The 24,281-nt window shown below is 47.3% G+C and overlaps 2 protein-coding genes across 5 annotated transcripts; both read right to left on the minus strand.

Annotated features, from left to right (window-relative positions):
* Window positions 1-328: 328 nt before the first annotated feature.
* Window positions 329-11,484, minus strand: utp18 (UTP18 small subunit processome component). The gene is made up of 13 exons (XM_080906186.1): window positions 11,112-11,484; window positions 10,123-10,271; window positions 9,920-10,015; window positions 9,780-9,847; window positions 9,606-9,697; window positions 7,321-7,446; window positions 7,069-7,243; window positions 6,892-6,992; window positions 4,483-4,573; window positions 4,210-4,333; window positions 3,920-4,094; window positions 3,706-3,848; window positions 329-1,401 (listed from the first exon to the last, which is right to left on the minus strand). The coding sequence occupies exons 1-13, from the start codon at window positions 11,328-11,330 to the stop codon at window positions 1,377-1,379; spliced, it is 1,584 nt and encodes a 527-aa protein (XP_080762312.1). The 5' UTR covers window positions 11,331-11,484; the 3' UTR covers window positions 329-1,376.
* A 2,538-nt stretch (window positions 11,485-14,022) lies between these two features.
* wipf2b (WAS/WASL interacting protein family, member 2b) lies at window positions 14,023-23,717 on the minus strand. Of its 4 annotated transcripts, none has more exons than XM_080906423.1 (9): window positions 23,556-23,717; window positions 22,509-22,605; window positions 22,119-22,416; window positions 18,287-18,412; window positions 17,416-18,063; window positions 14,799-15,014; window positions 14,487-14,588; window positions 14,198-14,271; window positions 14,023-14,087 (listed from the first exon to the last, which is right to left on the minus strand). In XM_080906423.1, exons 2-8 carry the CDS (start codon window positions 22,572-22,574, stop codon window positions 14,231-14,233), a joined length of 1,497 nt encoding a protein of 498 aa, XP_080762549.1. In that variant the 5' UTR covers window positions 22,575-22,605; window positions 23,556-23,717; the 3' UTR covers window positions 14,023-14,087; window positions 14,198-14,230. The 4 variants fall into 4 exon arrangements, with proteins under 4 accessions (XP_080762549.1, XP_080762548.1, XP_080762547.1 ...); XM_080906422.1 differs by having other exon boundaries at window positions 14,086-14,119; XM_080906421.1 differs by lacking the exon at window positions 14,023-14,087 and having other exon boundaries at window positions 14,132-14,271.
* Between the last annotated feature and the right edge of the window lie 564 nt (window positions 23,718-24,281).

Below are 24,281 nucleotides of genomic sequence, written 5' to 3' on the forward strand. Positions count from 1 at the left end.
AGAAAGCGGTCAGGTTAGTTTGGTGGGTGGATGTTTATGCAGCTGGGGGGTGAGATTGTTGCTCCTCCCACTTTCAGACGCATTTTAACATCCGATCGATCAGATCGAATCCTTTTATTGGTTTTTAAAAATGTTTCAGTCCCGAAGTTTAAAAACAAAGAAACATTAAAATGATCTTTTCATAACTTCAATCATGTCATCAGACTTCAAACAAACCCAAACTAAATGAAATGACAACAAAAATGTATCTAAATTATAGCTGATGAAACAAATATTAGTAAAGAATCGTATTTAATAAATGTTATAAAATAAACATGAAATGAAAACATCATTATTAGATTTATTTATTCATTTAATAAAAGCTTAAATAAAACAGGAAAAAATCTTTCAAACTTTATTTTCGACAAGAATTTGACCTTTGACCTCTGGAACTGTGATGGCAGCAGGTTGGGTGATGCCTGGCTCGAGGGCCAAGTTAACGTGACGGTTGGAAGCGAGCGCTGACGAGTTTTTGGGAGGGACGCGAGCTTTTCATGCTTCAGCCTGAAGGAGGCGGACGGACAGGACCGAGGACATTCCTGCAGCAGCGCGAGCGAGCTGGCAAATCCAGTCTGACGGTTATCTTCCTGTCATCTGATTGGTCACCTCTGCAACTTCCTCAATGCTGACTGATCATGAGACAGCTGTTTGCTGTACCGAAGCTCAATGATGCCAAACAGCTCAAAAATCACTAAATTCACTTGATGTAATCAAATCAAACCAACCAGTCGATCAGTGGAGACGTCACCTGTGCGAGGAATTATGAGACAGACTGTAGAATATTATTATCGACAAATTCAGCCTTCCAACCGGACCTGTATGTGTCATAATGACCCATTATACAGTGTGTGTGTGTGTTTATTACACGATGAGAGCTAATCAGTGATTTCTGTGATGAGATTCTACAAAAGACTTTTATTTACAATCATTACGAACCTGCAGCTTAAATTCTTCCTCTTTAATTAAAGCTCACTGCGATGTTATTTATCAATAAAATATTTTATCTGAACTCAAAATGAAACTTTGTGTTTTTAAGACAAACAAAAACATTATTTCTACGATGACAGTTCGTCAAATCCACACAAAACGTTTTTTCTTTGACATTTTTGTATTTTGATGATTTTTAGTGAGTTTCATTTGAAACTGTTCAGAACGACGTCAGCGTTTCATAAAACTGGTTTGGAACAAACGGAGGAAACTGCAGGGATCCTCTTTGAGTCTTTATGAAATCACATCATACAAACAATAAAACAAACTCCGCCTCCTGCAGCTGATTGGTCCTCTGCAGGTTTCAGTATTTACAGAAACAGTCTGATTCCTGCTCGAAGCTCCGCCCCTCAGAACTCTTTGTAATGCAGCAACCTGGAGACAGAGAGCAGGGTCAACGTTAGCATGTACGGGAACGTGACGCGAGCCGCACGCGCACACACGTAATCATCTCACAGAAGCCTAAGTGTGTCCAGGTCAGTGTGTCATGGATGTAAATGTGTGTGTGAGACTCGCTCTGGCGCGCTCTCAGCTGTTCCAGCTCTTTACCACACGGGGGCGCTCTTCACCCCAAGAACTCGCTCACTTTGTGACTCTCCAAACAGGATAAACTGGATTTCAAAGTAAAAGCTGTCATGTGATTAGGGGTCAGCAGACCGCGTACATGGCATCAGAGCTCCGCCTCCAAACGTCACACTGCTGCTGAGGCGACCTGTATGTGGTGGCGGTGACTTCACCCTCAGTTTCCTGTTTGACTTTGTGTCGTATTAACAGCTGATCACACAGAAAAGTCCACACTGCCGTTTTTAAACTTTTACCTCCTGCTGTTCACGGACGGGGTCACGATCACATGATCGATTCATGACGACAAGCGCTCAAATCCAACTTTATTTATATAGCGCAAAAGCACAACAGTCGCCTCAAGGCTCTTTATGTTGTAAGGTCGACCCTACAATAACACATACAGAGAAAAACCCAACAATCATATGACCCCCTGTGAGCAGCACTGTGGTGACAGTGGGAAGGAAAAACTCCCTTTTAACAGGAAGAAACCTCCGGCAGAACCAGGCTCAGGGAGGGGCGGGGCCATCTGCTGTGATTGGTTGGGGTGAGAGAAGGAAGACAGGAGAAAGACGCTGTGGAAGAGATGAACCAATCAAAACACGATATAAAAAACCCCACGTAGCATTAGTTGGTGAGGACGTGAGAGGGCGCGTTTTGGGGGATTCGTGATTTTGCCGCCAAAAGCACATGAGATGTAAACGTTGCGTCCAGGTAGAGGACAGGAGGAGGGATACACCTTTAGGTTTCAGGGTTGTGATCTGCCCCGCTGCCTTGTGGTGGACAGGAACTACTTTTTGGAGTGACACATAATTTGCGCGGCGTCTTATAGAGATTGAAAATGTGACGTCATTCAGGGGTAAAACTGCAAAGGATTCTGGGAACTCGTGGCAAGCGGTACTAGCGCACGCAGGCTTTCAATTAAAATCAGTCACACAGCGATAAAAAGAAACACAAAAATGTCAAGAAGCTGTTGTATTATTAACTGCAATAGCCGGTCGCATGACAGCCACGGGAAGCTGACGGGTAAAGAGATCGTTTTTATCGGATTACGTCGTTGAAGAGAAATTGTTCGAGCCGTGTTTCCGAAGTAACAAAGAGCCACGGATGGCCTGGATTGCAGCCATTCAAAGACCAAATATAACGTCCCAGAACACTCCAGCTCACAGGTTAGTCTGCTCACTAATTGCCCAGTACGATTACAGCATACAGTATTATTGTCACTGCTACATTTCTGTGATGAACCAGAAATTATTTCCACTACTAATTAATTACCGTTGAGCTCAAAGATTATATTAATAAACGGTTAAGGAATGTGTATTTATGAAGACGATTTGTGAGACTGGTAAACTTATGATACGTACGATGGTCTTTCGTTCTACACGGTGCATTTCAAGGTCCTGCACCCATCCGTCGGTAAACTGTACCTGGGCTTGTTGCAGTGACCTGAAGTTACTAAACTTCACGAGTGTATGCACTCACTCCAAGAACCGTATGATTATAAATATGAGCGTGGTGAAAGTTGGGCAGCACGCTGACGTCTTTTGTCCACTCTGTGTGCTCGTAAGGGTCTGACCCTTTCACTCCTTTGATTTTGTCCTCGTATCTTTTCTTTGACTTTTCGTCGAGTCCGTCTTTGTACGGACCGGCATTGTTCTGCTTCGTTTTGTACAGAACTTTTTTGGGGGGCAAAGAAAAAGCAAGAATTTATTGGAACCGGAGAATGAACGTTTTGCGGTGCTGCAAGTGCTTGCATTTGATGCGGTACTTGGATTGTTTTGCCACGAGTTTCCGGCATGCAATGCGTGAAAGTCACGTGGTCTGTCGATCTCTATTGTGACCGCTTCTGTAACGGGCTTGAAGACCTGCCCGAGGCCATCACGGCGTTTTCAGGTAAACGGTTTGTAAAAATAGTTTCTAAACAGTTTTTGTTTGCAGTTATGACATCATGCTGGCGTGCGACACACTCCGGTCTGACGCTCGTGTGCATTTGAAGAAATACGTGCACATTCAGACGCACGAGGCTGAACACAAGGCGGGGCAAATACAAAGAAGAGTTAGAGGTTAAAAAATCCGGACTCCAGAGGGTCACGCCTGTGGGACCACAGACTGTCTCACCTGTAGAGGGGGGCGTGGCCTTTGTTGTTAGCCAGTGAGAAGAAGCCGCTGTGCGGGGAGAAGTCGAGGCAGCTGGCTCGATAAACGATCTTCCTCTTGGCAACGGGGAAGTTGGAGAAGACGGTGAGGCTGGGCAGGTGCACCTGAGGACAAAGGTAAACCGTTAATGCTCTTCATCATCGCCATCGTCATCATCATCACTGCCGTCTCTCACCAGCCGCACAGCCTCGTCCTCTGCGCGGGACGCAATGGCCAGGATCTCCGATGTGGGGTTAAAGGTCAGGGCGGTCGCTGAGGTCAGCAGGTTCATCACTGCCTTCAGAGGCTTCGGATTGGCTGAATTAAGACACGCCTCCTGAGAGTAGACGTTGACCACACCGGACTGAGAGCTGAAAAAAAAAAAAAAAAAGAGCTCAGCACTGAGCACTCCGGCGTCTTTAACCTTAAATAACACACAGCTCTCAGCCAATCAGAGAGCAGCACGGTTACGAGGGCGTGTCTTACCCACAGGCCAGGTACTGCCCGTTTTGAGACGTGGCGATGGAAGTTCCCCTCACGCAGCCGTCGTCCGTAAACCTGTTCACACACCGACTGCTGCGCATGTCCCACACATACACCTCCCCATCCTCTGCGCGCGCGCACACACACACACACACACACACACACACACACACACACACACACACACACACACACACACACACACACACACACACACACAAAGATTAATCACATGACATGAGCAGGAACACACACGCCCACCTTTCCTTGACTTACCTGAGTTTGCAAAGACTTTGCTGCCATCAGGAGAGAACGCGACGCCGCTGACATCACCGTTTATCTTCATACTGCGAACCACCTCCTTTGTCTGCACACACACAGATTTTTCTAATATTAGAGTTTCATCAGTTCACCTGTCCATGCTTCCGATTGGTCACATTGCAAGCTCCGCCTCTGTCAGAGATACACTGTAGCTATGTCCCAATCCAGCGGCCGCACACCTCGTAGTGCGCATTTGTAGACCGATTACGTCACAGCGACACGACGAAGGCTGTCCCAATCTAAAGTGTTCTCTTTGTGCACTTCGTGGTCCCATATATCCCACAATTCATAGCGTGGCGGTGGGTGTGGATAATTTGTTCAGAAAAAAAAAAAAAGGTGGATGGCTGAAGCGGGGCAGCCGAAAAGTTAAACTGTCAAAAGTAAGAACTGAATATTGAGTCTCTTTATGTGCGAATGTTTAATAACGAAGAACATTAAAACATTACTGTTGGCCACATGTCTGCAAAGTTATGTCAGTCATATATCCACAAACACAACGAGCTGAAAGTCAGTGATGCTGCTCGGTTTGCAGTCCTGAACATCACGGCACAAGCAGGATCCACTGCACTGTTAATGTTAGCTGTGTTATATTGCTGCCTCTGTTCGGTGGTGTCGAGCCAAACGCACTTTAACGTGTGTTTGAACGAGCTGACGGTTCACTCGTTAAGCTGAAAGAAAGATGCTTTAATCACAGCAGTCACACATGTGTCCACTGCACCATCTGGAACTCTTCTTGTTTACACTCGTAATAACACAAACACTAAATCCTGCTTCTCTGTGCTGTTGTGTAGCAGTGTGTACACCTGAGACTGCCACCTGTCTGTCTGTCCTGCACTCTCTCTCTGTTTCTTTCTCTCTGATTGTGGAATAAAAGTATGAACATGTGTTTATAAGTCACACTTGTGTCTGAATCCTGCAGCTTATCACACATTTGATTTCCATGTGTGACGACTGCAAGTGTCCAGAGTGAGGACAGACTGAGGGACCCACTGCTGCACATCATCTGTGAGGCTTTGCACCCCTGATGATCCACCAGGACAAACTCAGCAGTGTGTGAGGAAGAGGAGGAGGAAGAGCCAGCAGCAGCTGACAGATGGAGAGAATAGACAGACTGTTCCCTGTTTGTGAAGGACTGCTAGGAAAGTTTAACAGAACTGTCTGTGCTGAATCAGTCTTATTAGGTAATGTTCAAATAATGTTATCATTCCAGTGTTTCCAGTGTGGGAGAAAGTACTCAGAGTACTCAGGGCCTTCAAGTTACACACCATGAAAGGCAGCAACAAGTTTAATGTTCAGAAACCTAAAGTCTGTATCAGCAGCAGAATGGAGCTAAAATAAATGTTGGTTTCAGTTCTATGAAGCTTTGAGTATTTTGGATCAGTAGCTGCTGTGTTTGTTGCATCATGTTGCTGTAACTGTTTATATGCTTTATATATTCTGAGCTAAGTTGATCTATAGTGTTACATCATATTCTATAAGGATGTTATGTGTTTGTAGACTTTCTGCCCAGTTTGACCCATTTAGCAGACGTCAGCCTGTTTAAGGCTCTGATGTCTATTCTGTGTGACTTACAGCAGTTATGACATGGTCTGATTTTCTCACCCAATAAAGGAATATTTCATATATCAGTCTACTCTTCATTCTATCAGACACAGTTACCACAGCTCCTACATTTGCTTTTTACACATGTATGTAAGCATTGAGCCACATTTAGTACCAACATATTAAACGAACAATATTTGTCTCTTCTATATAACACATCTGTATACACACTGTCACAGATACTCGTCTTTGAGTGAAGATTTAAGGTGATGGGAAATATAAATAACTGCAACTTGAATCTTTGACCCAGAGTTCAAGCTCTGCTGTAATAAATCATAATAATCTGACAATAACTTTAATATTGTCCATATTATATTTACATCACCACAGTGAGATGACGTTAGTCTCATGAACAACATTAACTAATTGTTATTTACTAACTAATCTGAAATGACTGTTCAGTGCAGACATGAAGCCCAACACGCATGTTTCAGTCTCGTGGTCTCAGCCTCAGATACTCAGCTGATCTCATAAATAAACAAACAAAAAAACATTTGTTCTCCTTCATTTCTGTCACACAAAGCTGTATGAAACGTTTCCAGCTGTTAGTATCATGGTTGCTAGGCAACATGAGCAGCGTGACGAAGGCCAGACCGTCCCGTTTCACGAGCCTCGTTCTTCTGGCCTTCTCGCACTTCAGAGTACCCGCCCCACGTAGTCTGCGAAGTGCGGGTACTATGAAGTGTGCGGTTGCTGGATTGGGACACAGCTTGAGTTATCAGGAGGACTCAGGAGAGGGGAGGGGCGAGGGGGAGGAGTTACCTTGAGGGTGAGGACGTGCAGGTATCCGTTGGTGCCTGTGAGCAGCAGAGCGCCTCCTTCAGGACACACGGAGAACTCCTTCACTCGAGCTTCATTCAGACCTGATGACAAACAAACATGCTCTTAATTTGAAATCCCGGGAACCTCCTCCTCCCCTGACCTCTGACCCCGCCTCACCTCTGACGGTGTGCACAGGTGAGACGCGGCCCTCCATCATGTCGTACAGGTAGAACATCTTGTTCTTGAGGCTGGTGGCGATCACCATCTCCCCGTCCACGCTGAACTGCGCCTTGTGGACGGGGAAGCGCTCCAGGTGGATGCTCTGGATCTTCGGGTTCGTCTTCCCGTCCACCTGAAGAGGAGGAAGGTCAAAATCACGTGACCCCTCCCACCTGAGCCTAACACCTGAGCAGAGAGGCTCGACCGTACCTGGAACAGGGAGACGGACTGGTCGAGGCCGGCCGTCATGACGACTTGAGCGCTGGGGTGGAACTGGACAGTGGTCAGCCTGTCCTCAGACGGACGGGTGCTGTTGGCGTGGAGACACTTCTTCACCTGATTACGAACGCAGAGACGACAGGAAGTCAGACCCGATGTTTTAACGAGTGCTCGTCTGTGTGTGTTTATAACAAATGACAGCATCAAACTACTTCACCTGTGAGCTACAGAACAGAAATCAGCTGTTTTTCTAATGGAGTCTGGCAGGAAGCACGCCACAGGTTTTACATGAACCCTTCAGCTTCAGTCTGAGGACGGGGTTTTGCATCGACAGCCAGAAAGCCACATGAACTCACTCATGAACAGCAGAACAGAAAATTAGCAGATTTTGAATGGAGTCTGGTAGAAAATGACCTGAACCAAGTTTGCAAGCTGAGCCTGAAACTGCTGTGCAAGAGAATCTAAAATTCAGAGGATTTTAAATGAAGTTTGGTGGCAAAACTGTCAGTAAACAGCCGTCCGACCTCACTTTATTAATCTGTAAAAACAAACAAAATTCAAGTGAAGAGCTCAGAATTCACTCGAAGCGCCGCGAGGCATCAAACATGTTTTTAACAAAGCCCATGTTAGCATGTTGCTCTTGACGAAGGCTTTCGCACTTTTCTCCTCCTCCTCTCCCTTAGCTTCCCTGCCTAGCCTCTTGTGTCCTTGTCTCGTCTCGTGTTTTTTGTATTACTTTCCCTGGAACTCTCTCACAGTCTGTTCTCTAAAACCTAAAAGAGAATTATGGATTTGATCAACTGATCAACTGGTGCGTTCGACACCCTTTCTCAACGAGAAGTCTGGGCTCAGGTGAACCTGACTGCTGAAGATATCTACCTATGAACCATGGTAACAGGGTTCTGGCGGATCGGAGCTGGCTTGGCCCTGACTTATCGGAGAATTAAGGAAGCGGAACCGGCTGTTCAAACCCCCACAAGGCTGCCCGCTGGGATTGAAACGATGGGACGAGGCGTGAGTTTCTCAAAATGGACTCATTGAGTCAGCACGGAGAAGATCTTGGAGAACGCACGGCTGCCGTGAACACTCAGAACAAGAGCTCTGAGTGAAAAACTGGATTACATCTGGAGGGGCTCGCTCGAACAACACCCCTGAGCGCAAATTCGATCACATCTTGGGGAAGTGCACTGCGGTCGTGAGTGTAACAACCTGCTCTTTGAGCAAAAAGAACGACAACATCACGGAACGTAAGTTTGGAAAACATCATAGAAAGCTCGCGGCTCTCCAACGGGAGAGTGAGAGACCAGTGTTGGACTGTTAGAACTGCTTTGAAATTCATATGAGCTGTTCGCACTACAGTAAAAAGCACCATCACTTCATGAGGAGACCCCTTTGGCACCAGCTGCGGTTGCAAGGCTGGAGCTGAACAACAACACCCTGATAACGACTGTGTTGAGTCTGTTCTTCCTGTTCCATGCAAGGCCACCTGGGTTGGCTGGAAGACTGTTTACTTAGCCTGGCAGGGTGAAGGACACTGTCTCAGCTGAACTATGGACACGCACACACACACACACACACACACACACACACACACACACACACACACACACACACACCCTCCCTTTCCAAACGCCTTCGATGCTTATTCCCTTCCGATGCTGACGGTGGATCATGGAGACCAGCGCACGCAGGCCCGGATGTGCTGTCTACATCGGCGGTCTCTCACCTTTATCCCCCTGCTGCTTGTCATGTGTTTCTTTGGTGTATTACGAGTGTTTTCATGTGCAGAGGTGTTTTTTCTGTGCTCAAACTGATCTCCCTGTTGGAGTTCAGTCTGGGGGGAGTTATTTTTCTCCTCATCTTTCCTCATGTGGTGCATTCTCCATGTTATACCTCTCTGACCTGTCTTCCCCATGTGATGTTTGTGTCATGTATGTATGGCCGGGGGGTAAGATGGCGCCACCATTGCGTGCAATATGTCGGCAGCCTTATGAAATTTCCCCTTGTGGGACTAATAAAGGTATATCAAATCACACAGTCACTGCTGCTAAAATGATCCATATTCTGAATGGAGTCTGGCAACCACGTCACACCAGATTCAGCAGATGTTACAAAGCCTCACATCCTGTTCTCAGACACAAACTTATCCCAGCACCGGTGTAACACTCATCGCTCTGTAACATTACCTACAGCAAACACGTAAAATGAGCAATATTTTGAATGGAGTCTGGTGGAACAGCCTGACAGACAAACAGAAGCCTGCTGGACTCACTGACCCTCAGGATGCCGCTGGGCAGGCTGTCCGAGGACGCCACAAAGTTTCCCGTCCTCCTCAGTAGGTCATCCTCCTCATCTTCATCCTCCTCAGCTTCAGGAACACAGAGACGCAGAGTCTGAGTTTCTGTCGACTGAAAACACTCTTAAAATAATAAAAACATTTTAGATTCTACCTCTCCTCCTCCTCTTCTGGTCGCTGCTCTCCGCCCATGATGGCGTTCCTCCCATCGCCTTCTGGAACCTGAAACACACGCAGCACACGTCCAGGTGTGTTTATAGGTGTGTGTGTGCATCTGTGTGCGTGCATACTCACTGCTCCCTCATCCTCTGCTGCAGTTTCTGTTTGGTCATGGTGGACTCTGCCTCGCCTTTCATCAGGTTTCTACGGAAACGGTGCTTCATGTCCACCCTGAAACACACCAACACCTCAGCATCATCACGCGAGTCTTCACTCACCACAATCATCTTTGATTTCCCGCTTTCAGCCTAAAACACGTCTTATTGTGAAACACTCACTCTTCCTCCAGCTCGTCATCCTCGTCCACCCACGCCGCTTTCTTCTCGGCCTGCGGCTCCTGCCGCATTCCGCCCTCATCCTCAGACTCCTTTGCCTCCTCTTCATCTTTGTCCTCCAGCAGCAGGAGTCCGGTTTGGTCCTCGTCCTCCTGCTCAGGGAACAGGAAGCATCAGTGAAAAACCAAAACCTGACCTGAACCCAGCACGATTCATCACCAAGCTCCACAAACCAGACTCCATTCAAAAATTCACCCAGTTTTACAGCATCGTTCAAACGGGAGGTGACCTGACATTAAAGTGTTTCACCACTAAAACTCTTCTTCACCTGGTGCTCAGTTATTCAGCGGGTCTAAGCCAAAGTCCTACACAGTCGTCTTCGTCTTATATATACAAAAGTTTCAGCTTCTGAGCAGGGAAAGAAAAACAAGACTTTTTTTAAATGGAGTCTGGTGGTAGATAACTGTCAGCCTGGTTCACACACAAACAGAGGCAATCTAAATTAGAAGACTTTTAAATGGAGTCTGGCGGTAAACCCAAAGGTTTAATGGTTTGTTGGAAAACTTCGTAACCTTAGTTTTCAGAGTAATATCTGCTCATGCGCACGAGAACAAAAGTCAGGGATATTTTGAATGGAGTTTGGTTGATACAAGTTAAGCTTGAACAGATTACAGACATCGTGGCTGTTAATTAGCCAGCCGAGTTTACCAGAAACACCCCGCAAACTTTTGTAAATGTCAAACTTTGTCTTTACGTAAACAGTTTTGCGCCTGTGCAAGAACATTTGAAGCCGATCGCAGGAAACGGAGAGTTTTTCAGGTAACAAAGATTTTCGTGACTTTTCTTTCAGGTCAGTTAAACCGAATTTACCACAAATAACTGCGTTTCATGAGAGTTACGGCAGCTCGGTCTCAGAGGCAGAGGTTTCCAGTTAGTGTCCAAAAAAGTTTAAATGAGCTGTTTTTTTAAACGGTCTCTGGTGAGAACGTCACCTCCACGAGTCTCTCCAGCAGCTCCTCCTCGGCCCCGAACACCAGCTCCTCCAGCAGCTTCACCGAGCTGTTCTTCTCCCCCAGCACCGCCAGGTTCTTTACGTTCCTCTGCCGCTCCTCCTCTTCTTCCACCAGGCTAGACTGCGGGAGTTTCGCCCTCTTCTTGGCCGGCTGTTTGCCCTCATCGGCCGGCAGCTTAATGAAGCTCATGTCCTCCATGTTTGTTCCGTCCTCTGCACCAAACTCCAATCAGAAAACTGCGACTTTAAGCCAGCCTCACAACACTTGTAATCCTTTTCTTAGCATGAAGCAGACTGTGTTGCACATGTGGAGACCAGTGCGTGTTTTTTCCCCTCACTCGCAGTGCAATCACGTGCTTCCGGTGAGATGACCTCCGAACCCGGAAAAACAAAGTCCGCCCCCTAGTGATTGAAAGCAGAAATGCCAAAAAGAAATTAGATTTTTAGTTTTTAAACTCTAACTGTAAACTCAGTCTCCACATAAATATCAAATAATATAATTACTGAATTAATGTTCTGTTTTTTCTAAATGATATTTATTTCCTCAAACCCTATTTCATGTTTAGACTGCTGCTAAAAAATGTGATTTTTGAGCTAACTTTCATGTAATTTCTACACACCATCAGATTTTATAACAGAGCCATAGAAATATTTTGTGAGGAGATGAGACAGGACACAGAGAGTCGCTGAGGAGTTTATTGAGAGCAGAGGAGCATGCTGTTAAACTGGGACTGAAGGTTCAGCCTCAGTGAAGCTGCAGGACAGCCCGACACTATCGTCACTACGGTTACCATCACTACCACCACCCTGCAGCACACGGGTCGCTTTGTTACAGCTTTTAGTAGTTTCTTTACAGAGTCTAACTGTGTGTAAGGCAGAACACAGCAGGCATGGGGCAGGAGGCTCTGCTGCAGTTCAAAATGCATCATCAAAGAACACAAAATCAGACAGTTTGCTATAAAATGGAACGAAGGGTGCAGACTGAGCCGCATTCTGCTGCTGCAGGACCGCAAGCGAAGATCCAGAGAAGAAGAAGAGCCGAAATCTGCTCTGACCGCAAACACCTCAAACCTGAGCACCACATCAGATTCAGTCTCAAACCGCTCATGGGTCACGTGACCAGGATTCAGGACGCGACGGGAAAAAGGCTTCATGTGACAAACAAAACGAGTCATCGAACATGAACGTACGTTTAAAAACATTGAAACAGTCACAAGAAACTGGAAACATGAGTGTGACACGGACACGTTAGAGAAAACGAGGTAAATGAAAACATCCTGATTTTACACATTAGTTTCTCTTTTTCAGCTTTATCAAAAAAATGTAATCGGACTTCATTTCCAGAAATCTCCTCATTTTCTCTAAATGTCATTTTATTATTTTAATCAACTCGAGCATTAAATCAAAATTATTTTCAGAGCTTTTTTGAATTAAATGTTTTATCCCATCAAACATTAAAGCATTTCTACTGACAAATTATTCCAACAACTTTCATTAGTATCATTTTTACTTGTGTGAATCTTCATCGCGACTTCTCGACTTCGTCGCTCTCAGATTATTTTACATCGTCAGCTTCCTGATTTGAACCTCAAACAAAACTCAAGATTCAGCTCCTGAAATCAGAGCGAGTGTCGACCTGCTGCTCACACCTGCGCACTCTGCATCATGGGTAATTATTTAACACTGCATGTTAAAAAAAGAAATGTGCTCTCTCACGCACACACAGCTCAGATAAAGACAACATGCACCAGGTTTAGTCTGTAGTTAGAGGGAAGAAAAAAGGAAGGAAGTCCTCGCTACAGGTGGGAGACTTCCAGTCTGTCTGTGATGGTTTGTTCCATCACCCCCCCACACAGTCCACAACATGGTATAAGCTGCTGATGACCTGCAGCAGGAGTCAGCTGATCCCAGATGAGTTACTCCCACTTGGCACTTAAAGACCCGCCTGCTCACGGACCAGCTCCAGTCTCAGTAAGAGGTCAATGACATCACCACGGCAGGTGATGATGACGAAGCAGTTACGCTGCCATCGTGTCTCCTCACACAGGAAGTGAGTTCCGTTCAGGTCCCGATCCAGCTTCCTACAGGAAACATGAGTTGAAGCCTCGTTAAAGGAGCGACTCAACGTTTCGTCATGGTCTCAGGGACACGACGAGTCTCCTGTCAATCAGCTCCTTGTAGAAGGTTTCCTAAAACGCCGAGCGGCTCCTTTCAGCTCATTCACTGAGTGACTTTGTTCTTGTGTCCTGCGTCCGTGCAGACGTCTGTGAAAACAAAAAGTGCCGGTGCAAAACTAAAAACATGAAAACGGTGCAGAGAGGAGGCTCAGCGCCTCCCAAGCTTCACATTTATCTCGGAGGACTCGTGCACGGACATACTGGCCCTTTAAATCAGGCTCCTCAGTGCTTCCTCCCGCCATCTCTCTGAGACTCGTCAGTCTGTCAGACCTCTCTCAGCCAATCAGCTGTGAGCATAGATGAGGCAGCGATGGAGAAGGCGAGGATGACGAAGCCGGAACGCCGCAGACTTCAGACAGGATGATGGATGTAAGGTGTGTGTGTCTGTGTGTGTCTGCGTCTCTGCGTGTGTGTGTGTGCGTGTTTGTCCGTCCGCGTGTGTCCGTGTGTCTCTGCGTGTGTGTCTCTGCGTGTGTGTCTCTGCGTGTGTGTGTGTGTCTCTGTGTGTGTCTCTGTGTGTGTGTGTGTGTGTGTCTCTGTGTGTGTGTGTGTGTCTGCGTGTTTGTCCGTCCGCGTGTGTCCGTGTGTCTCTCTGTGTGTGTGTGTGTGTGTGTGTGTGTGTCTCTGTGTGTGTGTGTGTGTGTGTGTGTGTGTCTCTGTGTGTGTGTGTGTGTCTGCGTGTTTGTCCGTCCGCGTGTCCGTGTGTGTCTCTGTGTGTGTGTGTGTGTGTCTGTGTGTGTGTGTGTGTGTGTGTGTGTGTCTCTGTGTGTGTGTGTGTGTGTGTGTGTGTGTCTCTGTGTGTGTGTGTGTGTCTGCGTGTTTGTCCGTCCGCGTGTCCGTGTGTCTCTCTGTGTGTGTGTGTGTCTCTCTGTGTGTGTGTGTGTCTCTCTGTGTGTGTGGTCCAGGGTGTGATCTTCCTGGTTCACCTCCCGACCGGAGGAAGGGGAGGAGCTCCTCGCATCACTGAAACAAACAAAAATGTTTGTTAAACTTCTGAGCTCCCCCTGTGTCTGCTCGGATTCTGTTTGTAATAATAATAAATAAATAATAAAACGTGACGGATCCACTGAACCTCTTTCTGTTTCAGCAGAACTTGTCGTTCTAACGTCACTTTCTGTTCTGTGTTATTTTCGTGAATAAACGGACGAATGAAAACAAAGACGTGCACGAGGTCGTACCTCTGTTGGCCTTGCTCGGGTAGATCTTGGTGAAGTGTCTGTACTCGTCCGGAGGAGGGAAGTCGTCCAGAGGATGGAACGAGTACTTGGACTCAAAATCATCTGCAGGAGGACGACACAGAGTCAGGACACGGAAACAGCTCAGAGTGATACAAACAGCTGCGTGTGCGTTTACACGGCTTTACAAATAAAAGGAGAAGAGGGGAGAGACAGGAGGAGGACACAGCAGCGGGGAGACGAATTCAGCTCTAATCAGATCATCAGAGGAAATCAGCAGCAGCTTCATCGACCGCCTGCTGGAGACGGACTCACCCGCAAACGAGCGAGGGACGGAGGAGGAGTGCCCGTTTCGGAGAGGAGGGGGAGGCGGGGGAGGAGCGGCTGGGGTGCGGGTGGGCGGGGGAGGAGGTTTTCCTCGGGTCGGGGGATCGGAAGAGAGGGAGGGGCTACCATGTGTCCTGTAAGGAGGGGGAGGCGGGGCTTCTCTGCCACCAGCCCTCAAGGACGTCTGGACCGGAACCGGAGGAGCTGAGGAGAGATCGACACAGGTGATCGACACAGGTGACTGTACTTCTGAAAATTGTCTAACAATCAAAAATAATTTGTTAAATTTTTATGAAGTTACAACAATTTCATAATAATTTTTAAAAGAAAAAACGAAACCAAAGGTAAAAAGGAAGGAACTGATCGTGGACTTCAGGAAGACCAGGAAACACTTGACCCCTGTTTCAATCCAGGGGGTCAGTGTTGACATTGTGGAGGACTATAAATACCTTGGAGTACACATTGACAATAAACTGGACTGGGCTAAAAACACCACAGCACTTTACAGGAAGGGCCAGAGTCGTCTCTATTTTTTGAGGCGACTGAGGTCCTTCAACATCTGCCAGAAAATGCTGAGGATTTTCTACGAGTCTGTGGTGGCCAGTGCGATCCTCTATGCTGTTGCATGCTGGGGGAGCAGGCTGAGGGTCGCAGATGCCAACAGACTTAATAAACTGATCCGTAAGGCCAGCAATGTTGTGGGGATGGAGCTGGACTCCCTCAAGGTGGTGTCGGAGAGGCGGATGCTGTCCAAGATAAAGACAATGTTGGATAACACCTCCCACCCACTCCATGACATGTTGGTCAGTCACAGGAGCTCGTTCAGTGAGAGACTGAGATTACCGAAAAGCACCACTGAACGACACAGGAAATCATTCCTGCCTGTGGCCATCTCCCTGTACAACGCATCCACTTAACACACTGTTTGCTGCTACAGCTACACATGTTTCTTTTCCAACTATTTATTTATAAGTGACTTATGTATGTATGTATGTATGTATGTATGTATGTATGTATATATATATATATATATATATATATATATATATATATATATATATTGTACTATTCTTAGTTAGCGTATTGTCTGTCTTGTCTTAATGTTGGTTTAAAATGGAGCACTGTAACAAAAAATAATTTCCCCCAGGGATCAATAAAGTATTCTGATTCTGATTCTGATATTTCCACCTTAAACCCGTCTCTGCATCTAATTTAAACCCTGACTGTCCACAGCTCGTGTGCTCAGATCACAGCAGCTGGTCTACCTGCTCCATGACTGAAGAGCAGACACACCCACTTCATCACACACTCACTGTTGTAATTACACGTCAGCGAGGAGCTCACAGCCAGAGCGAGCAAGCACACTTTTACTAAGTAAAGCAGCTGAACGGTGTAGTACATGACTTAATAATCGATCAACAAATTGATTTACTCTGCCGTACAGAAACCTGGTTGCAGCAGGATGATTATGTTAGTTTAAATGAATCAACACCCCCGAGTCATTCTAACTACCAGAAACCTCGCAGCACAGGCCGAGGGGGAGGTGTGGCAGCAATTTCTCACACCAGCCTATTAATCAACCAAAGACCCAGACAGACTTTTAATTCATTTGAAAGCCTGATGCTCAGCCTCGTCCACCCCAGCTGTGAAACTCAGAAACCAGTCTTACTTGTTATCATCTATCGTCCACCTGGGCCTTACACAGAGTTTCTGTCTGATTTCTCAGACTTTTTATCTGGTTTAGTTCTGAGCTCAGATAAAATAATTATTGTGGGTGATTTTAACATCCATGTAGATGCTAAAAATGACAGCCTCAACATGGCATTTAATCTGTTATTAGACTCAATTGGCTTCTCTCAAAATGTAAAAGAACCCACCCACCACTTTAATCACACTCTAGATCTTGTTTTAACATATGGCATAGAAACGGAACATTTAACAGTGTTTCCTGAAAACCCTCTCCTGTCTGATCATTTCCTGATAACATTTACATTTACAATAATTGATTACACAGCGGTGGAGAGTAGACTTTATCACAGTAGATGTCTTTCTGAAAGCGCTGTAACTAAGTTTAAGAATATAATCCACCCACTGTTATCATCTTCAATGCCCTGTACCAACACAGAGCAGAGCAGCTATCTGAACGCTGCTCCAACAGAGGTCGATTATCTTGTTAATAATTTCTCCTCCTCACTACGTACGACTCTGGATACTGTAGCTCCTGTGAAAACTAAGGTCTCTAATCAGAAGTACCTGACTCCGTGGTATAATTCTCAAACACGTAGCCTAAAGCAGATGACTCGTAAGCTGGAGAGGAAATGGCGTGTCACAAATTTAGAGGATCATCATTTAGCCTGGAGAAATAAAAAAATAAAACTAGACCTGTCTTAGCTAATTATAGGCCAGATAACACCAATGAGTTAAACTGCAGGAATGTCTACAGAACGCAAAACATTATTATTTTAAATAATTTTTTTTATTAAAATGTGTTATATTTGTTAAAGCGTTCATGAAAATAAAATGAACATTTGCTCTTAAATTTCCCATAATGCACCCGGAGCACTATATCTTACTGCCTGTGTAACTTAAGGACATCACCTCTCACCTGCTCCTCTACCTGGCGGCTCTCTAACAGGGGGCGGTGGCCTGTTGGCACCCTGCTGGGAGGGTGTAGGTGACGCTGGAGGAGGTGGAGGGGCAGGGCCTCTGGAAGGGGTGTGGCCCCCTGGTGAGGGGGCGGGCCTCTTGTTGCTGAGTGAGTTGTGGCGCTGTGGCAGCTCGGGTGCTGCCTCTCCACCTGGGCCGTTAGTGATGCGGTATGGTGGAGGGGGCGGGGCCAGAGAGGAAGAGGACACGGGGTTTCCTCCCGAGGTAGGAGGGCGCCTGCTGTTGCTAGGAGATGGTGGGGGTTTGGAGGGCAGTGGAGGGGTGTTGTTGGGGGTGGGGGGAAGGGGCTTCTCTCTGTTGTAAGCGGAGGTGGGAGGGGAGGGGGCGTTACCTCTGCGACATAAGGGAGGGGGTGGAGGAGGGGCAGAGGAAGAGTGTTTCATGCCGGTGGAGGGGGATGAGGCTGTAGAGGAGGGGGAAGAGGGAGAAGGGGATGAAGACAGGTTGGGGAGGGAAGGACGCGGCATGCGAGATGTCTCCATGGGTGATGATGCCTGAGGGGAGGGGCTCTCTGCATCATCATGGCGATGGCTGGGAGGGCGGGGCGCAGCAGCCCGAGTGGAGGGAGAGCGACCGACGGCGCCATCTATGGAAAATATGGAAAGGTAACTTTACAAACATCTAAAACTTTATTAACACCCGTTTATTTTTATTTGTAAATTAAATAAAAATAAATAATAAAAATAAAAAATATAATTAAAATTTGACAAGATTTTTTATAAAAACAAACAAAAAAAATATGAAAACAAATAAAAACCAATCTGAAATTGAAAAAATACAAAGTGACAAAGTAGCAAATGACCTCTCACCTCCGACTGGCCTCAGTTTGGGAACTCCGCCTGTGAACAGGCCTCCGATTGGTGCAGCACAACCAGATGGACTGCCTGCTCCGCTTCCATTGGCTCCTGCAGCTGCTGCTCCACCTCCTTTCGGCTCTGAGAACCACAACCATCGGACAGATGAGTGAGGGCTCCGCCTCCTGAGGGTGGGACATCACTGCTTTACACCGACACCACAGCTACGACACTAACGTGACGATGGGATGGATTAGTGCGCGAGGTAGGATGCAGGTGAGGTCAGGAGACTGCCACAGGTGAGATGAGGTGAGATGAAGTGAGACTTTAAGTTTAAGTGTTTTACGCTCCCACGCAGCTCCGATGACATCATCGCCAGCACAACAAACAGTCGAAAACACATCGATTATAACCTATTACATCACAGTGACATCATCAGGGCTGCATCAGTCAGGAACAAACGGGAGACATTGTATCCGTCAGGTAGGGCGAAAGAGGAAGGAGTCACGTCACCACCATCAGACCAGACATCATGATGACTGAAAACATGCTACAGGAAGTAGATGTAAAGTTGGTCTGAAGTGTGGCCACGCCCACCCGTGAGATAAAATGTCTTTATTTCACCTTTACCTGAAGGCTCATTCTGCTTCTAAAGTTAGCACCGCCCCTTTTCCATGCTCATGAAGCCAGTGGGTTAACGAGGCGATGTTAGAACAAATAAATTCACCTCCAATCCTGCAGTTCCTCTACCATCCAGTAGAGGCAGCAGTGAGTCAGAGTTTGCATTGTTAGGGGCGGGGCCTGAGTGTAAACCTCTCAGACACTGAAAGGAAAGCCTACTGACTTCAAAGCGAGGAAACAGGAAGTGGAAATGCTAACTCGAGTTGTAGCTGGTCTGAGCACACGGGTACAGGAAGCAGAGCAACCCTTCAGCAGTGAAAGCAGCAGGATGACCGAGCTGTGCAGCCCTCGGCAGGCTTCATGCTGTAGAGGAAGGTCAGAGGTGTCTGCCGCCCACTTGTCCCGCTGCAGGTTAACAAGGTGTGTCTGCGTACGAGCTAAAAGCTAACTGATCCCGCTGCACGCTCTCAGTTTCACTCCTGAAACATCCACCCGCTGTGGACACGTTCTGGGTTTCTACTTTACAGTCGAGACAAAATTTCTTTGCACACAGCTGTCGTTATAAAAATGTTCTGGAGAGGTTTCAGTCTGGTTTTAAAGCTCTGTCCAAGGGTTTTCCCTCATAGTGGTTCAGGACTTTCTCTGCGAGCTTTGGCTATTTCACGTCTTCTTCAGTTCCCCTTACTTGTGGTGTTCCTCAGGGTTCCATATTGGGCCCAATTTACTCTATTTATATGCTGCCTCTAGCTAACTTTCACATAACGAATATAACACTTGATTGATACGCTGATGACACTCAGACTGATGAGAAGCTGCTCTGCTCCAGTAAAAGCCTTCAGTGTCTGGATGGCCTCTAACTTCCTAAACATTTCGTAGCAATCGCAGCACTTTAACTCTCGCCTGCAGTCTTCAGCCTTTTATTAAGTCGCACGTTAAAAATTTGGCGGTTATATTTGACAATAACGTCACCTTTAAAATACAGATTAGCTCAGTTGTACAAACTGAGGCTTTTATCCAAGGTGGGATCATTTTTATCTTTTGGACAGTTGTAACTTCTCATACGTTGCAGTTAGTCGGACCTGCCTTGTAAGACTGCAGTCGGTCCAGATTGCTGCAGCTCGTCTTCTGACACAAACTAAAAGACGTGAACATTTTCCCCGATGCTCGCCGTCTTCACTGGCTCCCTGTTCACATCAGAATTGATTTTAAAATTGTACTGTAGACTTAAAGCCCTGAACGGACAGGCTCCTGGGTGTTTAATCGGACCTCTTGCAGCCTTCTGCACCCTCTGGATCTCTTAGATCAAAGGATCTTTTGCTTTTAGCCGTACCCAGTTCGAGGCTGGTTCACGGAGGCGATCGAACGTTTGTGGTCGTGGTGCCTTAACTGTGGAATAATCTCCCCCCACACATCAGACAGGCTCTGACTGTCAATCTATGGTATTCACTGCCTTTTAATACACTTTGAGAGTTATTTGGTATTTCTGTTCAGCACTTTGGTCAACGTTGCTGTTGGAGTTAAATGTGCTACATAAATAACAACGACAATGATCCTGCTGATCGGTGTGTGATAGGGCGGCTTTCAGTCGCCCGACAGAGTCTACGCAGGAAACGGCGAGCACGGCTTTCAATGACACGTTATAGAGTTTTAGAAACATTCCTGTTCTGCAAACCAGCATCAGGCCAGGACATCAGCTCCACTGACAGGTGAGCGCTCAGCCGTGTCGCGTACGTGCGGTCGCGAGTGCGTCGATGGTTTGGGATGAAACTGTGGGTGGCGTGGACGGCAGACATTTACAGAGCAGGAACACACACAGCAAAGCAGAAAGCATCATCAGGTCATCAGCAGCTGTGCAGGAAGCTGCAGCATCTGTTTCAACAGCCGCTCCGTCACCTGCCCACCGAGCCCGCACGCCACCGCCGTGGTGCAACTTTAACCTGAAGTCTGAACTCGGCGGAGAAAGGAAGAGAAGTTAGAGCACAGACATGACGGAGGTTCAGGGTGAAGCCGACACAGACAGAACGGATCAGATGAGGAGAAACAGGAAAAGGTGGAACAGAAACAAACAGGAAGTCAGAGCCGGAGGGGACACGGCGTGTGTGTGTGGAGGTCAACTGTGAGCCCGATGACGGGCAGGAGTCACGGCCACTTTCAGAGCCGCCCGTCAAACAGACGACGAGCCGTCTACAGACGGAGGAGCAGCAGCAGAGCGATCGCTCCTCCAGTCTTTCAGCTCATGCAGTCCGTTTCAGCCTGCTTCTACAAACTGACCGAGCGCGCGTCAGAGGCTGCTGCCGGCCGTCTCTGCCTGTACAGCTGAAGCTGTTCACACCTCGCCGCCACCGAGGGTGCGCAGAAGAAGAGTCGAAGCTCTGACGCTCTCTCCAATCCCAACACTGATACCAGATTAATCACCTGCGTCCTCGCTGTGACGTCACACTGACGACGAGCGTGTTTGTGGACCAGTGTGTGACAGCTCCAGGAGGAACGGGGTTTCCTGCACAGGCTGGATCTTCAGGGGTGACCGCATATAAGCCCGAAGGACCCGGGTCACATTTAAACGCCGTCTGTGCGGCTGCTCCTGCTGGCCAGCAGCAGAAACACAAGCAGGTTCGATGAATTACCTGCGTGTTACCTGCCTGCGCTCACTTCCTGTTTCAACTCTGCTGAGCGTTTGTCCTGAAACATGTTTAAACTTTATTTTGGCAACTTTGGAAAACAGATCCCAGAACAGGAGTCTGTGGTGTTAATGCGCAGGGTCTGAACTAAAGCGCTAGCACTAACAAGTCACACACGCGTGGCCCACGCCATGTTTACACACATCACAGGCTGAAGCGTGAGCTCATGACCGGGGCCGTATCAGGACCCCGTGCCCCCCCACAGGTTTAGTTATTCATCAGGATGAGTGTGAGGCGTGCTCCGCTGTGCAGGCAAGTTTAGGTCAGCTCTGATCTGACTGCGTCTGCTGGTCACATGGTTATGAGCGATCAGCTGATTTTAGACGCAGGAATCTAAAGGAAGCGCTCCGTAGCTGAGCTTAGCACCCCCAGGACCCCGTCGGGGGGTAAACCTTCAGCTGATCTGCTGACCATCAGGTCAGCTGACCTCAGCGGGTCTGGCCCCGTCTGCCCCTCTCCCTCGGTGGACAGGAAACACGGCGGCTGTTTCAGGCTGCGCTCGGCCTCCTGCACGCTGACTCCAGTACCAGAGAAGATGGCGTTCTTACTCTCCAGCGACAGCGTGGGGCTCTTATCTCCGACTGTCTTCTTCTGCTCCTCAGACGGCGCCCCCTGCTGTTTGGGCAGGCTCTGCTGCTGGTGTAGGTACTGGTATAAGCGAATGTATGGGTGCTCAGTGGGGGTTGTTTGGCTCTTTGGTGTCTGAGTCTTACTGTCGAGCAGCGGGGCGCTGCGGTCGTTTACCACCGCCACCTTCTTCAGCTTGGCGCCTTTGCAGATGTCCGACAGCAGCGCGCCACGACCTTTGGCCTCCTCCTTGCTCAGCTTCGGGGGGCTGGTATTAGCCTTTTGAGAGATGGAGGTGGAGTTAAATAACCAGACTGTGACATGCTGCAAGTCTTCTCAGGCTCACAGGTTATGAATGAGAGAAAGCTCACCTGGCTGAAGGTGGGGGGAGGCGGGGGTCCCCCAGGTGGAGGAGGAGGTGGAGGAGGGATGGGCATCCTGCAGCTGATACAACACACACCTGATCACCTGAAACACAGACACACAATCCGATCAATACCTTCCTGACAATGCTGTTCTTCTTTGTCTGCTCGTTCACACTACAAATAAAATGCGACAGCAAAGGCGCTCTAGTGTGAACGCTCAAAGCAGCATGCGCACAAGAAGACGTCACACACAACGCGCTCCGTTTAGACCAAACAAACAGTGTTTGACTGTTTCTGACTTTACGTTTCCCAGTTTTGCTTTAAGTTATAAAGTTATCTTGTTATTTACATTTGTCCTAATAATGATCCTTATTGCTGTTTTAGAGGAGCGCTGCTTCTAGCTGCAGATTTCTGTCAGTCTGCAGATTATACAGAACAAATAAAATGTTCACGTTTCTCCAACATTGTCTTCCCAACAGTTTCACTGGATGGATTCAGCACCACATACGAAAGTGACCCAGATCGGATTTGAAAATATCGGATTTGCGCCGTTCACACTGTCAGACCATGATCGGATAGATGGGTCGCGCATAGGGTCAGAAACGTCAGATTTGATGCGCTTTCGCCTGCAGTGTGAACGCAGCCTATGTGTCAGAGATGAGCGGCTGCTCCTGTGATGGAGGCCTGAACCCTGAGGCTTCAACCTGGATTCACCTGGTGGCTTAAACCAGTTTTCTGTTGGTCAAACCTGAACTATTGAACAGCTTCTCTGCCTCCACTGGACCCCACCAGCCCGGGTCCGGGGGCGGGGGGGTTGGCTCCGGACTAACCGGCCCGGGTCTCTCTAGGATGCTGGGCTAACGATTCATCCTCCTCACCGCGCTCCCCTCCAGCTGTGTGCACAGTGACCAACATCTATCCGTGCAATCCTCCCCCCGCAGAGGCTGATCAGTATGCGGAGTTAGCTCCATCGCGAGCCCAATCTGCTAGCTCAGCGCTAGCATGCGCGTTAGCTTTGAGCACATTCGGACAGGTGAGGTGAATAAACGGTACCTGTGAGCGTCACCGCGTCTCTGTGGCCTAGCTCATGCTTCTCTCGGTTCGCTGGCTGCTTTCTCACTCTCGGAGTCTCCGCCGTGAGGACCGTAACTCCGCCGTTAGCCTCAGCTCTGCAGAGATTTCTTTATTTTTCTCTACAAGAACACGTGACCTGCTGCTGCACCTGCGCATGCTCACTAAAATAACGGCATTCTGCCATTCTTATTACACAATTACAAGTTTAAACCCATTTCCCTTTAATAAAGACAAATGAGCGCATTTATAAGATTATTGTTATTTTATTTTGTAGTGAAGGAGCACATGCAGAGGGTTAGAGGAGAAGGAGAAGCAGAGATTCGTTTTGATCTCTTTTAACATGAAGTTCTCGAAATCAAATGTTGTCTTGATCACGAGCGTTCAATCAGAATATTATGAGTTTATAATATCAAATAAAATGTATATCAAGTAAATTTTTAAAGAATCTCAAAAACAGCAATCATTTTCTCTATTCATAAAACACATTTAAACGTCTTTTTAAAATTCTTTCGGGTAAAGACTCTTGACCCTTTGTAAAAATGTAAAAGTTTAAATGTAATACACCAGTTTGTACACTCTGTTCTCACTCGACTCCATGTTTTACCTGAATGACCTGACGTGGCTCCTCCCCCTCTGCGTCAGGATTAGTTAAACCTGAAAAAATACGTTTTTATTGTTTAGTATTTTGTTTCTTTCGAAGGCAAA

The sequence above is a fragment of the Rhamphochromis sp. 'chilingali' genome, assembly GCF_963969265.1.
Source record: "Rhamphochromis sp. 'chilingali' genome assembly, chromosome: 15".
Taxonomy (NCBI): domain Eukaryota; kingdom Metazoa; phylum Chordata; class Actinopteri; order Cichliformes; family Cichlidae; genus Rhamphochromis; species Rhamphochromis sp. 'chilingali'.

Coding starts and splice junctions, on each gene's coding strand:
- wipf2b (XM_080906423.1), bottom strand. CDS start 22,574: ATGCCCATCCCTCCTCCACCTCCTCCTCCACCTGGGGGACCCCCGCCT. Junction 15,015..17,415: donor GCCGCCAGGTAGAGGAGCAG/GTGAGAGGTGAT, acceptor ATCTCTCCTCAG/CTCCTCCGGTTCCGGTCCAG. Junction 14,589..14,798: donor CGTCCCTCGCTCGTTTGCGG/GTGAGTCCGTCT, acceptor GTCCTCCTGCAG/ATGATTTTGAGTCCAAGTAC.
- utp18 (XM_080906186.1), bottom strand. CDS start 11,330: ATGGAGGACATGAGCTTCATTAAGCTGCCGGCCGATGAGGGCAAACAG. Junction 10,272..11,111: donor TGCTGGAGAGACTCGTGGAG/GTGACGTTCTCA, acceptor TTCCCTGAGCAG/GAGGACGAGGACCAAACCGG. Junction 4,574..6,891: donor TGCACGTCCTCACCCTCAAG/GTAACTCCTCCC, acceptor GTGTGTGTGCAG/ACAAAGGAGGTGGTTCGCAG.